At 42.3% G+C, this 17985-nt stretch overlaps 1 protein-coding gene across 1 annotated transcript in view; it reads right to left on the bottom strand.

The window, feature by feature from the left end:
• sdccag8 (SHH signaling and ciliogenesis regulator sdccag8) overlaps positions 1-17985 on the bottom strand; it is a 60610-nt gene that overhangs the window by 7596 nt on the left and 35029 nt on the right. The window contains 1 exon segment of the mRNA XM_085369718.1: positions 17672-17803. Coding sequence (XP_085225844.1) covers positions 17672-17803 — 132 coding nt within the window.

Here is a 17985-nt window from a genome sequence, read left to right as displayed (position 1 = left end):
AAGATAACCACACGTATTACAGCAGAGCGGCTTTGCAGTAAAAGAGTCCAGGTGAAAAGAAAATGACCTCCCTGTAGTCCTGAACTGACCCCGGCTGAACTTTTAACTACAGGAACTAATCGTCTCAACTCCCACACACATGCAGTGTTTCTGAAAGAAGAGGTGATGCAACACAGCGGTCAACATATATATGTTTTTATTGCGTTGCTACCCATGAATTCAAAATGAGCTTTTACGTGCTGCATTTTCATTACTTTCAGTTTAAAACAGGCTTTAAATAGTTACATTACATTTTACACTTCCACAAAAGTAACTTTGTAGCTGTTTTTTGTCAACACACTGATCACCCATTCCTAAAGCATAACTGGGTCACTCTGGAGTTAATATATCCAAAACACAATTATTCTGAACAACATGGCAACAGCTGTACAAAATGTAAAATGCCAGCAGGCTTCTACACAACCCCCTGACGTGACGGTAAGTGAGCTAAGCAGGCAGCCAGTAAATCAGTCGGCCAGGTCGTGGCTCGAGATGTTTAAACCGGCTATAGGTTGTAAGCTGAAGGTTTATGTAATGCAGTAAGTGAAGGATTTGACCCCAGCACAGACATAAACAACCACAGACGCAGTTTGTCTGCGCTCAGAGACGCCAACCTCTGACCTTACACAACACACTTTCTCTAATCCACTTCACCTCACCTTGAAACCCCGCCTCCTAGGGGGGATGTGTGTATATGCGTGTGTGTGTGATTAAGGTAGCGCTCCTTCCAGCAGCTAAAGCAGCAAATCCAATAACTGGTCTCTATCGACTGGCACACTCATTAATTAGGGCTTAAAACGGCATAATGCTCAGGCACTGCCCTACACTGAACACCCCCCCCCCCCCAAACACACACACACACACACACTGCTGGCTTGCTGGCTCAGTTCTGCACACTGCTTGGAATGGGTTTGGTTAGAAGGAAGCTTGGATTCACTGACCGACTGATGGGAGGACAGATAAACGGATGTTTGGGTGAAGGGGATCTGCAGCCGGTGAAAAACGAGGGCTGACAGTTTGTGGTGTCAGGTGAGGTGTCGGACTGAGCGGTGGTGGGGGCGAAGAGAAACCGAGGCTCCAAGCTCCAGCCGTCACCATCCCCTGCTGCCTGCTGATGGCCGGGCTGGCAGCTCAGTGACCGGGGTTAGAGAAGGAGAAGCTTCCCCGCTGACCTGGTAAAAGGACACCACCTGCTGGATCCAGCGCTTCACTGACACACACACACACAACGCACACATCTACACTGAAATAATTCCCCTAAAATACCTGAAAACAGCTTCCAGAGCAGTCCTGGTACTAAGTGTGTATTCTGCTCTCCAGCAGACATGACAGAAGCAAGTTTTGCTGGGAGGCAGTTTGCAGTAATTTCCCCTGACAGCCCAATAATCAAACTCTGCTCACAATCTGCACCTCAAACCACAGCACTCTCTATTGACTGCTGCTAGTAAGGAGATTAATTACAACACACAAACACAGACACAGCTACCTCTCTCTGGTATACATCAGTCGTAGCCCACAGCTAGTGTCTAAACTCTGTTCTGTGTGTACGTGTTTGTCTGTGTTTGCATATTTATTTACAGGTGGGAGCATATGTCCTAAAGGCATGGTCCAAAGGGAAAGTGCTAACGTCACGTTAGAAAAACAGAGACACTGTAATAGATACAGAAGATCTGGAAGCGGCGTTCAGGTCTGTCACTCAGCAGCCCCTTATGAATGTGTGTGTGTTCCTATCACTAAACAAATCAGCCAGTGGAGCGTGCCACTTTAAGAAAATATTTATCGCACAGTGCATAGATTATCAAAATTACTCGAAAACAAACCACAGAGTAAACTGACGCTATCCTGCATAAACTGGGTTGTGAGATCAGGTATTTTACTTTTTTTTTTTTTTTTTAATAAGAGTAAAAAAAAGGAAAATCTGTCAGCGATGGCGAACGTGGGCTGTAATTAAAGAGTACATTTCAAAAATCTGCAAACCAGAGAGATAAAAAACACATGCTCAAACATCACAAAAAACTAAAGAATTGGACTCAATGTTGCAAAAAATTAAATCTAAAGACAATGAAAGATCTCTGAACCTACGTGTGTGTGTGTGTGTGTGTGTGTGTGTCTGTGTGCAGCAGGCAGGGAGCCTAGGGGGGTGAAGAGCGCAGGCAGACGGCCTTGGTTTGCCTGGTTACAACAACACTGCCAGGGGCATGAAGGCTGCAGCTGCCACACACACACAAACACACACGCACAACACAAAACCATATTTCGCCCAACCCCAGGCTTGCCCACCATCACCACCCTCACACCCCAGCGCTCCCGCTAAATCTTGGCTGGCACAAAACCGCACTCGAGAATATGTGCGTGTGCCTGAAGGCCATGCCCCTCGTCCTCTTCCACCAACCTGCCACGCCAGTTGTTGCTCTCGCTAACATGTGCATTTGACATGGGAACGCCATCGCTGACGCTGCGGGGTTTTGATCGGGATGAGCCCGACGTGCATTCCCTCACTGTCTTTTGATTTTCTTTGCTTTTTGTTTACGGCCACCTGGCAATTTCCAGAGACTTTATTCTGTAAAGGCACAGCGGATTTCACATGTGAGCGTCACGCTTGAAAGACACGCTAAGTCAGTCTTCATTTCCAGATCCACGACACAGAAGATCACTATCCCCTGAATAAACAGATAAAGAAATTACATATACTGGATATTAAAGAAGTATATTGTTTATGGGCAATTTCTAAAGCAGGATATAGTTGATATTTTTCTGTAATTTAGAATTGAAGAAATCCTAACAATCAAATCATTTGCAAAATCCTCTAAGTTCCAGTAATCTTTAAATATGTACATTCTAACTGGAGCGGCTTTGGTGCACCGCATTTCTGTCAAATTGTGAAGACAGAAATGGCGATTAAACAAATGTCGGGTGAATTGGCATCTAATCATCAAACTAAAAAAAATATCATCTGTGAAGCAGCCTCTGTTAAAACTGCTCTTTTCCTCCATTAGTTTCCAGCTCACAGCTGTTCCCCTGCAGTGCTGAGCACAGTGTGAAGATCAGGAGGGGAAGAAAAAAAAAAGTGTCTTAGATGTTACTAGCCCGCCAGATGTTCCATGAACAGTCACATGAAAGTTGCAACTCATCTGTCGCAGTCCTGCAAAACCAATATTCAGCACTTATTAAAGGAACAACATACACGAGGCAGCGATCCTATAGCTGTTCAGTTTTAATTCCTTTTACTTTGAGCACTGCACTGTGTACACATTTATATTCATGCACGCTGAATAACAGCGTGACTATAATAACCTAAAGTCTGTCAGGCCAGCTTCTTCTGAGAGCACGGCATGAAGTGAAAAATACTTTTCAGCATGTGATCACCAACATTAAATAATACTTTTCTTAAAAATGTTTCTTTTTTGTTGTTTGAAATTTTTAATTTGGCTTCTCTTGTGTTTGTTACTACAAAGTCATGTTAACTAATCATGCTTTTATTGTGAAATCTTTATTTAACAGGTGCAAGAAAATGATTTTTACTGACATTTTTGTTTGAAAAAATGCATGCTTAAACCTTTATATGAGATTTAAAAACACTAAAACAGCATTTATATTATTACTGGTTTGTTTTTTTTTAAAATTTTCAAATACAATTACTTGATATTACTGCTACATTTACATTGCATGCTGTGGTACTTTACAGTTTTTAGCTTTACATTAAAGTGAACATAAAGTTGAGAGTAAAAGAAATTAAACATCATGTCTGCTTCTTGCGCTGATTGCAACAAAAACCATAAATATCCAGCTTACATAAGTATTAAGTTATTATCAGTAAAATAAAATTTGAAAAGTGCTGTGCAAAAAATCTTAATTGCAGATTCTAAAGTGGGGCTAGTATTAGGCCGTCAGCTGTGCTGTACCCAATAAAACATCTGTAACAGACAAACTTGGCAAATCTGTCTTTTTTCGTCTTAAGACCTCCCAGTGCCATCACCTTCCGTATGATGTAATTTCATATTTTTAATATCAATTATTTTCCTTGATCATTTCAGGTGCTTTTTCTTTCATTCCCGTAAAGCGTCCCAGACAGCAGTTCACCAGCGTAAAATGAAAGGCTCCTGGCCAGTATTTATAATTAAAAATAAAATCTGGAAAGAGTTTAGGAAGGGATGTTAGAAATATATTCACGATCTGACGAAGCTGTAAACAGCTCTGAACGGGCACAGAAGTCGTCTCTGCTTTCATTTCTGCATTAACAGAGGTGTCGGTGCTGCTGCAGGCTGGGAAATCATCTATTTAACGTCAGAGTTGTTTGCTGCCGTGAGGCCTCCTGACTGTTTTAGGCCGTGGGTTTGAGCTTTTGCTTTGCTGGCATTAAAGTGTTTCTGCTGATGTTATTTTTAACATTTTTTCTAAAGAAGGGGCAGGTGCTTCTGCTCGAGTTTTCTACTTGTAGTTTTATGAAGTAGTGTTAGAGTCACTGACTGGGGCTTGAGATGTGACGCTTTGCACAGTTAACGCTCCAGCTTGCAAGCCTCTGGCTACAGCCTGACATCTGAGCTGCAAATCTGTGCGTCTGTGTGTGCGTGTGTGTGTGACAGAGCTGTAAAGCCACCGTTTGACAATGCTCTTTCAGCAGGCCGCCCTGCAGTCGCTCCCGGCTACGGGAGCCAGCTGGGCCATGCGGAGACAGAAACGATGAGAAAAGAAGAAGAGGAAGATGAAGGAGGAGGGAGACGACTGATCAGCGCCACCCAGAGGTAAGAACGCAAGTATGAGTGAGGAACGAAATGGAGGTAGTGTCTTAAAACGGTTAATACTTCCTCGTGTTTGCTTTTGTAAATATTTAAAATTTAAATTAAATATTTGAAATGTTTGGAAAGTAGCTGCTAACAAACCACATTCTGACTACCCAACTACCTACCTGTGATCAGTGCTTTATGATAAAAACCTGAAAGGCAAGGGGCTGCTGTTATGTGAAAAATAAAAATCCATTTTTAAAAAAATCTGTGAAGAAACAGCTATGTGTGATCAGTAAAAAAAAAGAAAAAAAAGAAACGCATGTGAAATGTAAGGAGGTGATGTTAATATTAGCGCTCTGTGGAAGATGAATACGAGGCGTTAACGTCACTGAACCTCACACTGGGCCTTCTTTGTCTTTATCCTCACTTTCTCCACATCTCACTCTTTTTATCGTCCCCCTGTTTCTCTGTACCTCATAGATCACACACATAGTGGCAACTCATCACACACAGATGCACGCACACACAAATATCTGTGTGTGTGTGTGTGTACGCGCGAAGACACAGATGAGACAAATGAAAGCTGTCCTGTTTTCTTCTGCCCAGCCTCTGCCAACTTCATTTGCAAATGAAAAGTTTTGCGACGAGCGTCCTTTTGCTTCTGGGGCGGCATGGCAGCACACTGTGTGTTTGGGAGCGGGGGGATGAGGAGAGACGAGGGTTTGACAGAGGGTGTGTGTATGTGTGTGGCATGAGCCCAGATGAAGCAGCCCTCGCCTGAGGCTCGCTGTCCGCCCGCGGTAGCAGCAAGCCTGTTCCCTCTTCCCTGGCCCGCCGCGACCATTTGTTCCATTAACCAATCTCCTGGAGCCTCTGGTGCAAACGCACACGCTCATACACACGCATGCACTCACACACACATCCACAGGCATACATACTTCAACAACTGCTTGCACAGCTCATGCCACACATGGCCCTCCATCCTCCGCTCCATCCCTCCCTCCCTCTTCTGCTCTCCTCCAGACGCAAGCACCATCTTTCTCCGTGGAGGCCATATGGCCCAGTGAAGCCTGTGGATCTACAGACACATCTGCGTATATGTTGCTACTCTTCTTAAAGGACTGCACAGTGAGCTGCGCTCGTACACCTCTACAGCACTCGCGCACCGAGGCCTGACAAACACACTCCGCTGTCACGATGCGTGGTTAAGCAAGCGTTGGTGTTGTGCTGGTCCGTCGTACATGTGCGCGAGAGTCTATGTGCGTGACCTAAGTGTGTGCATGCGTAGTGATAATTGGTAAAACAGCCTGCCAACAGCTGTGGGGTGAGAAAAGGTTGCGTGGTGTTTAGTACGGAAAGCAGAGGGGAGGAGGAGAAGAGAGGAGAGGAGAAAAGTTGGAGCAGGAAAGGAAAGTAAAGTGAAAAGAGATAAGAAGAAGAGAAGGGGGAGGTAAGAGGAGACGGAGGGCAGAAGAGCCACAGCTGAAAAAATAATTAATATGAATAGAAAACTGAAGAAGTTACAGTTTAAAGTCACATTTCCCAACAAACATTACTCTGTTAGAAAAAGGTTATTTCATATATAGAGAGATCGACAGATATGTTTTCCTTTTTCTTGTTAAAGCTGCATTATTAAGAGAAATTTCCAACTAAAATGGACTAAAGTGGATTAAAGTTTCAGGGCCAGCTGTACATGTACTCATGCAGCGTTTTCAGATTTTAATAATATCTTTGCTTTAAAAGAAATGCTCGTTTTTATTTATGTATTGATTTTAAATATTTTGGAATAACTAAGAAATGCATGATTTGCACTGAGAGTTTAATGTTTCTATTAACTAATTCATCTACACTGCAAAATGTTCACTTTTGTCACAGTTATAGCAAAATCTTTTTTCTTCCGTTTATGCTTGTATTAAGTTGTTTTCACATAATACAAACTCACAAACATCACCTGCCCACTGACAAATGATCGGCTGTCATGAGTTAATAAAGGCTGATTTGTTGTTTGTATTTTTCGGACACAAAAGCATCTGAAAATGATCAAATACCAAAAATGTTAAATAAAATATTCTTGAAAACTAAAAAAAACCAACTATTTAAACCTAAAATCCCAAACTACATTATACACTAAACTAAATCAAAATGTTTTTAAAAAAGGCTGGTAAAAATGATAATAATCGCAGAGGCTTTAAATTCAACATTTGCATCTATGCATCTTCTCTAACTCGCTGCTGTCCTGCTCCATCTCTCCACCCTCCGCTCCATTCCTTCATTTCCAAGCAGAAAAAAGGAAAAAGAAGAAAAAAAAAAAAAAGCAACAACACAGAAATAGTAAAATAAATAATTAAATGGTGCAGCAAAACATTGTGTGCTAAAACCCCTGTGTAGTTTGGCAATCAGCTTGCCCATGTAAAAATAAATCAAGCTGATTTTCCAAATGTTTTGTGCGTGGTGCGCTGTTGCCGCTCTTCGCAGCACAGATTGCAGGCCGATGGAGAGGCTGTGGGGAGGGGCGGGGCGCTGGATATTGAACCCACTTACACCAGCTTGTTAACACGTACACCTTAACCCCCGAGCGGCACGGCGGGGCGCCCACCGAACACTCGGGGCCTGTGGGGACCAGCGAACATATACCCGACATATAGACGTGCAAGCACACCGAAGATCACGACAACAAGTACAAGAAAAGAACTGATGACGTACTGGCTTAAACGCGCACAAACAAAACTGCATGCACACACACTCGGAAGCCACATCTCAAAGTTCGCGCCTGTCGCTAAACTTCCCAAACTCCAACAAATATTATTCTCTTATACTCTTATGATATACATTCTATAATGTTTACCTCAAAAAGAAGCACATATAGAGATAAAAAAACAAGTTGTATCAGCATTGTGTATCATAAATGTTAATCACACCTCTCTACCTCATCTCTATGTTGCACCTTTTTAAAAAAAAAAAAAAAAAAAGGCAGCTAAATGCCAAAACTACTCGTCAAACCAGTATAAACACACTCTCAAACAAACACACCTTCTACCGGCTGAAAAATAAAAACGCGGTCAGCCGGCTTAACAGTCGCTCCTGAAGTGACCTCTTGTAGGACTGAACTTGAGAGATTTTTAAATATCAGGAGGATTCATCAACAAACTAAGTGTCAAAGCAGAAAATAAAACTCAGTAAATGCCAAGAGTGATTATCGTGGTTCAGTTGGGAGAAGAGAGAAGTTAGGTGCCAACTTCCCAGCCAATCCACTTTTGGCAGCCACATTCCTGCTCTGCTAAACCTCCTGAGAACATGCAATAGCAACCAACACACACACGCACACACACATACACAAAATACCGCAGCAACATATGCACAGAAACGTACAGAATATTCATACTTCACACTCCTTGTCAACTTAAATAGCTTTTCTTTCTCTAAACCACACAAAGAGTCACACAGAACCAGGAGACAGCTGTGACTTGGTAAACTTTGTTTTTTTGGCAGCGTGTGACTATCGACAGGTTAACACCGGTGGGAGGTAGACAATATGTAGTGTCATGGATGGAGCAGGAGAAAAGGGTGAGCGTGATTGCAAGTGTGTGTGTGTTAAGAGGAAAAGTGGGGGGCACTGGGGTAGAGATCCTGCAGAGTGGGGCAACAACACCCACACACCCTCTCCCACATTGGCAGAGCCAAGCTGTATGCCAGGCGCCCCGTGGAGACGCACGCCAACTGGGCTCCGCACTTAAGGAGGAAGAGACCCCCGCATCATGCATACACATGTACAGATACTGTAGCATAAGCCAAAGATGGAGGCACTTTTAGCTGCAGCTTTCATAAGTAAAGAAACCCAACAAATCTTCATACAAATACAAATACTCAACTATTACACTATCAGATTTATTTTCTCTTAACTGACTCCTCAGTTCATCAGCTCACTCTGATCAGCTTCGTTCTTTTCTTAAAATGCACACTGCCATGTTTTTTTTTGACTTGAAGACTATACTGCATTTCGTTGCCCTGTACCAGTTGTTACGTCTGGTTCAGTTTGGGTAAGAAGGAAAAACAGCCGAGTCCGTGTAGGTGACAAACATAGTGATTTTATTACATGCTTCTAAGACAGAAGCATGGGAAGACAAGCGTACAGCCACAGATCTCCAAAGAGTAGACCGTTCCCCATGCTTATATAACCCATGATGACATCACACAGTTAGACCTTACTGGAAATGCTAACAGTCTCCCCATAGTCCAAAGTTCTCCTTATACAAACATCAGATGATACTTTAGAGAAATAGAAGTGTATGACATGTCATGTTGTGCAGTTCTGTGAGCCTGTGTGTCCAACTAGAGAATGTCCTGACATGACCTCCCTGTGTAAATAAGGGTGAACGTGCGTGTTTACATAACTCTCTATGTGCATGTTCTGATGTAGGCCTGCAAATGAATTAGAACAAGGTCCTGCTGGACCCTCCAGTTATGGACGGTGAATACAATGCTGTGGATACCATTTGAGACTTGATTACAATGATGATAACCTGCATACATTAATCTTTACTCAGATTACCATAGATATAAAACAAAGATTATACTGTCCTCAGATTCCACAATGGTAAATGATTAATGATTGATACTTCTAATTATAACTGTGATCATAAGAATACAAAATAAAATATCTCCTGGTCACATTCCTCCTCTTTGGGCTGGCTTGCCAGCCCAACTCACACCAGGATTTGTCTCCAAACCAAACAAACACGTTATGACACTTATCAACCCCAACACCTCCGTTGTTTTCCAATTTCCAATTTTCCCACAACCCAGCTGTTCTTTTAGCTTCAGACTCGAGTTTCAGCCTGTCACGCTTCAGGCCCCTTCACCACCTCCTCTTGGAGTGAAGAAACGCCCTCGGAATCTTCTGCCCCTCTTTCAAACAAAGATCTGTGTGTTTGTTGTCCGTTGTCACCGCCGTGTCCCCCTTTTTGCCAAAAGCCTCTCGAACCTCGTTGGTCTCTGGTGTTCCTAGCTTTTGCCAACCCCTTCCTGGTTATCGCTGTGGTTATGGGATCCATCTTCTCAAGGAGCCCCAAGGCCATGACACTTGACCCCAGTTGCTGTGAAGGGTCCCCATATCTCCGTGTCCCCGTCTGGTGTCTGTTCCCTTCTCTGTAAGAGACAGAAAGCCAACACCTCTCCTGCGCTGGCTCTCCTAACCTAATGTTGTTGACTTTGTTTATTCCAATCCTATGCCATGCTTATGTGTGTAAGCGTGCATGCACTTAACCCTCTGCACGTGAAGTCAATAGCTCCAATATATCAATCCGATCCGTTGTTGGATGAAGCTTTTGACCTTCACAGACTAAGTGCCAGCTCCTTATAAGCACATTTGCAATGTGTGTATAAAAATGAACAACAGACCTCAAAAAAATTGGGCATTCTTAATTCTAACTTGAGTGTAGTACTCAGTTTCTGATCATCTAATTATGCTTCTCACTGGTCCCCTAAATTGTCTAAAAACCTTTAATTTTGCCATACCTAAATTATTAAAACACAGACCAAATCATAGACCCCCTATATAGCTTTTGCCTTTATGAGCACACTTCAATAATGAGCAACAACCTGCAATTAAAGATCAAATGCACTTTATACCTGTTTTAGTTCTTCCTTATATAGAACCTCCTCAGTTTCAGGTTAGTTTCAATTAGTCTCAATTAATTGTTCTAGTTGTATTTTGCAATTCAGCTAAAAAGCAAACCTGTTAAAGCAAACAGCTTATTTACAACCACCTGCAAATCATAAGAGTAATAAAAGATTCAGCCCAACAGACAAGTATCATGTTCCGGTTTCTCCAATCATTAAATCACTTTTATTGCCACAATTTGTTTTATTCACACTTGGGCAATATTACTCCAAGAGAGAGAGCCCCTAATGGCCAGTTAGTGGGCTCTAGGTTAAACTGTCCCCAAATTAGTTATTTGTTATTATTACTTGTTTTCATGTCACTTGTCTGTTTTCTACTGCACCCTTCTCACCAAAGCAAAGCAAACATTAGCAGCATATTGACCGTAGTCAGCCATCCACATCCCATAGGTGCTATAAAAAGATTTCCTGTAAAAAGAATCACACATAAATTCATCCACCCTCTTGTTCTATCTCGGTGGAGGTTAACCTTAAGTCGTAGTCAAGTCTTGTCAGCTTTTACCAGTCAGTCCGTTTGTTTTATTTCCAGTCTTTCATCCATTCATTCATTCATCCATTTTTTCTTTCTTTGCTGATAGCGGAAACCATCGCCGCATTTAGATTTCCGCCCTCAGCAAAATGAGCTCATTTCAAAAAGAAAAAGAAGAACTTGAGATCGGATTACCTCGCTGAATCCTTTTTTGGGCAGGGACTCTCATTTTCTAATTGTCCCCATAAGTGGTTTCCTCCAGAACCCATTTCAATGCGGAGAAACTCACTTACAACAATTTTCTCGCCGACGTGTAACGCTTGTAATTTCCGATGTGCAGATCTGCTTAAAGAAAAGATTCACAAACAAAAATCAGTGCACTGTTCAAAATATAAAACAAAATAAAATGAAAGATAACAAAAACAAAAATGCAGACGCCCGGGTCTTAGGACTTGTCACTGAATATTCCTCCTATCAGTAAAAATGCCAAACCTAAACCTAAACAGAGTCAAATCAACACCACCTCAACCTTTTCCTATTCCTAAACCTATATGTTTTGCGTTCGTGAAACAAAATAGAACCGTTTCCATATTAAGTAATTTGAGCTCTTGAAATGTTTTAATTCTCTTAATTCTGCCAGTTTATTTCAACACTTATTCAATGACTTTTATTCAACTGCTACTTGGTCACTCAAATCTTAGCTGTTCAAATTGCCTAGGGTTCAACAAAGTCTAGATCCCCGTTATCATGAAACTTGAACAGGTGTACGATGATTTACTTACAGTCATTTAGAATCATCACTCAACCTAGCTCTACTACTGGCACTGCGTGACTTTTCTCACACTGGAAACCAGAATTTAGTACAGAACTTTAATACCTCAGGCAATCGTGTTCAAGGGCTGCCCCCCCTTTCTCTTCTTCTTTGTCCGTGTGTTCCTCCTTCTATTCAATCTCCATCACAATGATGTGGCGCTCTGAAATAAGACTCACACTGTTAATTCATCGTTTTCACTCTGCACCACTGCTCAGGCTGTTTTCTTTTCTTTTTAGTGTACAGTAAACAATTGAGTCGAGGCCTTAAGCCCCAGATATCTCGCATGGGCATCGTTTTCATAACCAAACCGCTCTGGACTCTGCTCCCCAGACCACACAAATGCCCTCTGGGCTTATTATTGTAACAGATTCTGTATTTGGATTTGTTGTGTGCAGCATTGAGCCTTTGTTAATAAAGCATTCTTCATTGCAGCAGCTGGAGCATTGTGTGTCACTTCTTAGTGAATTGAATCAACATTTTTGATTTTGGTGCATGGGTGTGTATCAGTTTTCATTCACTCAACGAGTGCATAAGTGTTCATGTGTGTGTTTCTCTTCATTCTAAGTCGGCGGATGCAGAAGTGTGTGTTTGTGTGTTTGTGTTCATCACCTTCCTGTCCTGTTGTTTGGGTAAACCAGCGGCCTGAAGCATGCCCTGGGGTCCTCCCCTCCTCTTTGGGTCTGTTTTCATCCGTTGTTGCAGCTGCCTGCATCTTCTCCTTGTAACTTGACCCTTTTGCTTCTGTAGCTCCTTCCGGGCTTGCTCCTGCTGTTGGAGCTTTGCATCAGGTCTGGCGACCTCCTGCTCCAGCAAGCTTCCGCCTGATTTCAAGTCCTGTACGTGAAACTCCAAGTCTGACTGATGAGTTCAATTAGCAGCCAGCTCCTCCGGAGCCATGCTCAATTTCTGTCAAAGACCTCAGAGTCTTTTCCTTCCACGTCAGATCAGAGTCTATTTATGTTGTCCTTACTCTGCTCCACGGCCTTCTGCAGCTCTGCTGTTCGGCTCTTCTCAGAGGTCAGCATTCTTTTGCTCACCCTCCCTTTTCCTCCGGGCTTAATGCGCGTCTCGTCACAGCTCTGTCAGCTGACGCAGTCTGGGAATTTCCCCCGTGTAGTGAAACGGGCTTTAGGTTTAGTGCTCTCCGTCTCTGCTGCATGAGATCGCTTTTTTGCAGCACTGTTGACATCCTCAAGTTGTTGTTGTGAGTCCAGCTGCTGTGGCCTTCAGGGGTCAAAGGGTCAAAGATAGTCGCGGAGAGGGCAACGATGGTAGAGGGGAGGGTAGGAGTCCAGGTCAGCTTCGGCTTTCAGAAAAAACAAAAACAAAACAAAACAGGCGAACAGGAAAATGATGTTGTGTTGGCTGTGCTGTGTTGGCTGTGTTATCCCGAGAGGGGAGAAACAACGAGATCTCCCTTCCCCCCCTTTTTTTTTTTTTTTTGTTTTTTCTCACCACATAATCAACTCATAACCCCCCAAGTTGACAGGACAACACAGGTACGTGTTAAAATTCTTAAGATCCTGTTTAGAAACCTAAAAAGGAATTTTCTACCATTCAGTAGTCCTTTGTCTCAAACAATCAACAAAACATGTCCCAATTCGACCCTTTTAACCACTAAATTTGTCGTATCCTCACTTAATCATCAGACCAGTGTCTTTGTCTTTTGACGTTAAGTTGTTGTCCTGCAACCCAGAGAGTTTATTTGTCAGTAGTGTATAAACTATATCATTTAAAAACAGGTGTATGTTAAGTGTCGCTACTTTAACCTTGCATGTACGTGCACATGTATGTAAGCTGTTTCTTCATTGCATGTATGGGTGCGTCTGTATATGGGTTAATTTAACTTTTTCTCAAATGAGGCATTTCTCTAACACGCACATGTGTCTGTTCCTCACACTTCTCATACCTGTCTCTGGTTGTGTGTGGTTTTATTTGTTTCAGTCATTTACCAGGAACATCTTTTCCTTTTTTCCATGTCTTCCGCCAGAGGTTAACACTGGTGAGATTCAGGGACACAGCACCCAGAGCAGTTCAGCGAGAAAAACCTGCCTAAAACTACATTCTCTCTTTTTTTTTTTTTTCTTTTTGTTTTCCGGGAGGGGTGGGGACAACTCTGGTGTCCAGCCGTGAATTTTTAGCCAAAGCTTGGCCTGTCTTCTGCTGCCGTACTCAGGTTTCCAGGTTAAGAAAAAACACCTGTATGAGGACACTAAACATACATTTAGTATTCGTATAAACATAACTGCCTAAATTATTGAACTCTTGAGGAGGGTTGATTTAACTCTTTACTAACTTTAAACCCCACAAGTAAAAATTTCATATGTTCTTGACTGCAAACACAAAAACTGCTTGATGTTATTACTAATCATTTTCCTCCACAACACTCCAAATCATGTTCTCTCTTGTGTCCAGCAGGGGAATAAGGTGACCTCTACTCTCACTGCTTCCCCAGTCAGAGACAATATCTCACTCACACTTCCACACTTTATTGTTTTCCCTTTTTCTTGACTATTATTATTTCACAGAAAATCAACTGACCTACTTCTCCTTCCTCTTCTGTCATGCAGAAAGTCACACACACACAGCACTCGGCCCCCACCTTGTCTTTCTCTCACAGACACACCTACACACACACACACTCTAATCGTCCTTTCACAACAAAACTTCACAAACGTCTACTGCAACAGTTTTAAGCACGCAAAGCCAGCGAAAATTCACTCTCACATTCACTTCCCTAACAACTACAAAGTTTTCACATACAAAAATAATCCAGACAATCTACCATGCACCGTTTTCCCTCCTTATACGAGAGACTCAACCAACTTTTAAAAGCTTTATTTACACAACATCAAATAAAGCACAGATCTCTGCCTTTTCCAGGTAGAGAAGGAAATACGACCCAACTAAAAATCTCCCAGCAATCACACAAAGTTCTCAAATTTTGTCAAGATATTTATCCCCGCACTCCTACCTTACGGGAGTTTTACACAAGGGATCATTACTCCTTGAATTCTATTAAACCATAGTCACATTAGGAAATCACAAACACAAGACTACAAGGTTTAGTTTATTTAATATACTGAAATCTCTTAACCACACTTCTGAGACCCCCTTTCACCTAACGAAAAGAAGCTCAGAAGGACAGATATGGAGAAATAGAGAGATGAAACCAAGGGCCGCAGCTGTACACACACACACTCCGCTCGTACTCGCGCGTGTGCCCGCTACTGCGCAGCACCACACAACCCCTCCTTTCTCCTAAGGAGAAATACACACACACACTCTGGATCCACACAGAAGAAATTCAACAACACAAGACAGTTTATACAATTAACACTTTTAAATGCACAGACACACGGGTAATTTATATACAATATACACACGGGCCCGTATAAACACACCGCATGCCAGAACCACTTATCTCGTATATTTCTCTAGCGGTGTTCCTATATTTTAGACTGATTTATAAGCATCTATAGCCCAGGGCCGCGCCCTTGCTGGTCAATTAACGTTTCAAGTACGCCGCCTTGAAAACGGTCACATTACTAAATTCTACTTAATTTATAACCGTTTCCCGCAGCTGGAAAGGAGCTCCACCTCTGGCGCTAGTATCAAACCCACGCCTTCAGCTATACTTAAAACTCACAAGGCAGCCACGTTAAAAGGTCCCGGCCGGGTCCGCGACCCTGTCGATCAAAAAATGCAGTATAAGACAATCACCCATTGATTGTCTAGCCTTTTTGACGGGAGTCCGAATCCCCGCGGAAGGCCAACTCCGGGCTAAAACCTAACCACGCGTCCGCGATTAGGGGTCAGTGCCACCTGCTGGACGAACTGCATTCCTAGGAGACCGCGTCTCCAGTCCTAAATAAATATACTTGTTTTAAAAGCCTCACGGTGAGCTCTCAGCCCCCCCCGTTTAATTATCTGAAGCCCAAAACCGCGTTTTTGCTACCCAATTAAAACCAAATGCCCTACACTAGCTGCTGATCTGGCTGGCACCCAGTCAACTTTCCTTCAAACTCTTTAAACCGTATTAAATTAAACACATAACCTCTTAACTCAAAATTCACCCCCAAAATAAACAGCAATGAATTTAGTCAGACTAATATACCCTATTTTAAACCTAATTAGTCAAGATCACTATGGACCAACGCCAGAAGCCCAGACCGAGTGAATATTATTTAATTAAATTTAGTTTTAACTTCCAATATAGCGCCTTTGGATAAAAATCAACAGGTGGCACTCACCTTTCCTTTTCTTATTCCGCCTGGCGTCACTCAGATAAGCTGCTGGCCTTCGCCCCTGTTTGTCACCCACACGATAGCTGCAAGCTCCCTTCCTCCCCAACCGGAGTTTCGGCACCAAGTTGTTACGTCTGGTTCAGTTTGGGTAAGAAGGAAAAACAGCCGAGTCCGTGTAGGTGACAAACATAGTGATTTTATTACATGCTTCTAAGACAGAAGCATGGGAAGACAAGCGTACAGCCACAGATCTCCAAAGAGTAGACCGTTCCCCATGCTTATATAACCCATGATGACATCACACAGTTAGACCTTACTGGAAATGCTAACAGTCTCCCCATAGTCCAAAGTTCTCCTTATACAAACATCAGATGATACTTTAGAGAAATAGAAGTGTATGACATGTCATGTTGTGCAGTTCTGTGAGCCTGTGTGTCCAACTAGAGAATGTCCTGACATGACCTCCCTGTGTAAATAAGGGTGAACGTGCGTGTTTACATAACTCTCTATGTGCATGTTCTGATGTAGGCCTGCAAATGAATTAGAACAAGGTCCTGCTGGACCCTCCAGTTATGGACGGTGAATACAATGCTGTGGATACCATTTGAGACTTGATTACAATGATGATAACCTGCATACATTAATCTTTACTCAGATTACCATAGATATAAAACAAAGATTATACTGTCCTCAGATTCCACAATGGTAAATGATTAATGATTGATACTTCTAATTATAACTGTGATCATAAGAATACAAAATAAAATATCTCCTGGTCACACTGTGCATGTGCAATGACAATAAAGTTGAATTCTATTCTATTCTATTCTATTCTATTTATGGTTTCTAAATCCCTCCAAATCTCACTTTACTGTTCACTGCAGTGTAATTAAGAGTCTATTAGAGTGTAACAAGCGCACGGGAGCATCGTGTGTCAGCTCCCGCTGACAAGAGATCAACTTACCGCTGCTTATTATAGGTTTTAGTCACTGCCGAGACGCACAACTTCTCACGAATTACCCACTTGTTAACTTCATAACTCATCTGAGCCACAGAGGTGTGAAGAAGCACAGCTGTAAACGAGCAATTTGATAAACGAGTACCTAACATCCTCGTTTTAAGACTTTTTTCCCTTTAACATGTGTCCATTATCTGTGTTGAGCTGTGAGAGACTTGCGTGTGAACGGGGCGAACAGTCGCAACCGCGTAGTTATACCGCTATAACTACTTTACTTTCCTCCTGTCTGTTATGTAAGAGAAAAGTTTCTGATCAGAAACTCTTGGTGTGTGCAGCCTCAGTACAGACAGCAGGAGAATAAAGCGCTGACACAAAAAACACTATGTCAACAAAAAATTAAAACAATTCTTATATAAAAATAAACATCAGATGTGCAGAAGATTCACTGGTGAGGGGACAGAATGTGAAGAAAACTGTGCTTCCTTTTTTAAAAGGCTCGCTTCCATCGCTGCAGAAATGTAAAGAAATGAACATTTAAACACTCGTGATTTAAACACTAGTGATTTCTATGTAATGTCACTGATGTTTACGGGACTCTTTCAATCAGATAAAATTCTTGACGGGGAGTTTACAAGACCAATGAACAAATTAAACAACCCCAAAAAGATGTCAGAAGATGTTTTGCCCTCTGCTGCACGGACAGTATGTGTAGCTGTGTAGTTATGTGTGTTATGCGCCCACCTGTCCTTCATGCGCTGGTGCATGCGACCGTGCTGGACACACTGTTCTTCCATATCCGAGCAGCGAGCTCTCAGATTCTTCACCGTTTCCTCCAAGTGTTGTTTCTCCAATGCCAGCTGTTCCAGCTCACTTCTGCATACACACACACATACACAGCTGCTATATTCACACTACCAACGTACGAAGCATTATACAACCAACAAACTGAATTCATCATCCACTTTTTTTTCTTTAATATATGACTTTTTAGTAAAGTATATCTGCGTAGTCCCAGAGAATGAAACAGCAGAGATAGCAGCAGAGTCTTTGTCAGT

The sequence above is a fragment of the Diplotaxodon limnothrissa genome, linkage group LG13 (assembly GCF_057381915.1).
Source record: "Diplotaxodon limnothrissa isolate DT_005_m linkage group LG13, D_limnothrissa_male_GT1.1, whole genome shotgun sequence".
In the NCBI taxonomy this organism is placed as follows: domain Eukaryota; kingdom Metazoa; phylum Chordata; class Actinopteri; order Cichliformes; family Cichlidae; genus Diplotaxodon; species Diplotaxodon limnothrissa.
The sequence above is the reverse complement of the archived record's forward strand: the minus strand, read 5'-3'. Positions and strand labels throughout refer to the sequence as shown.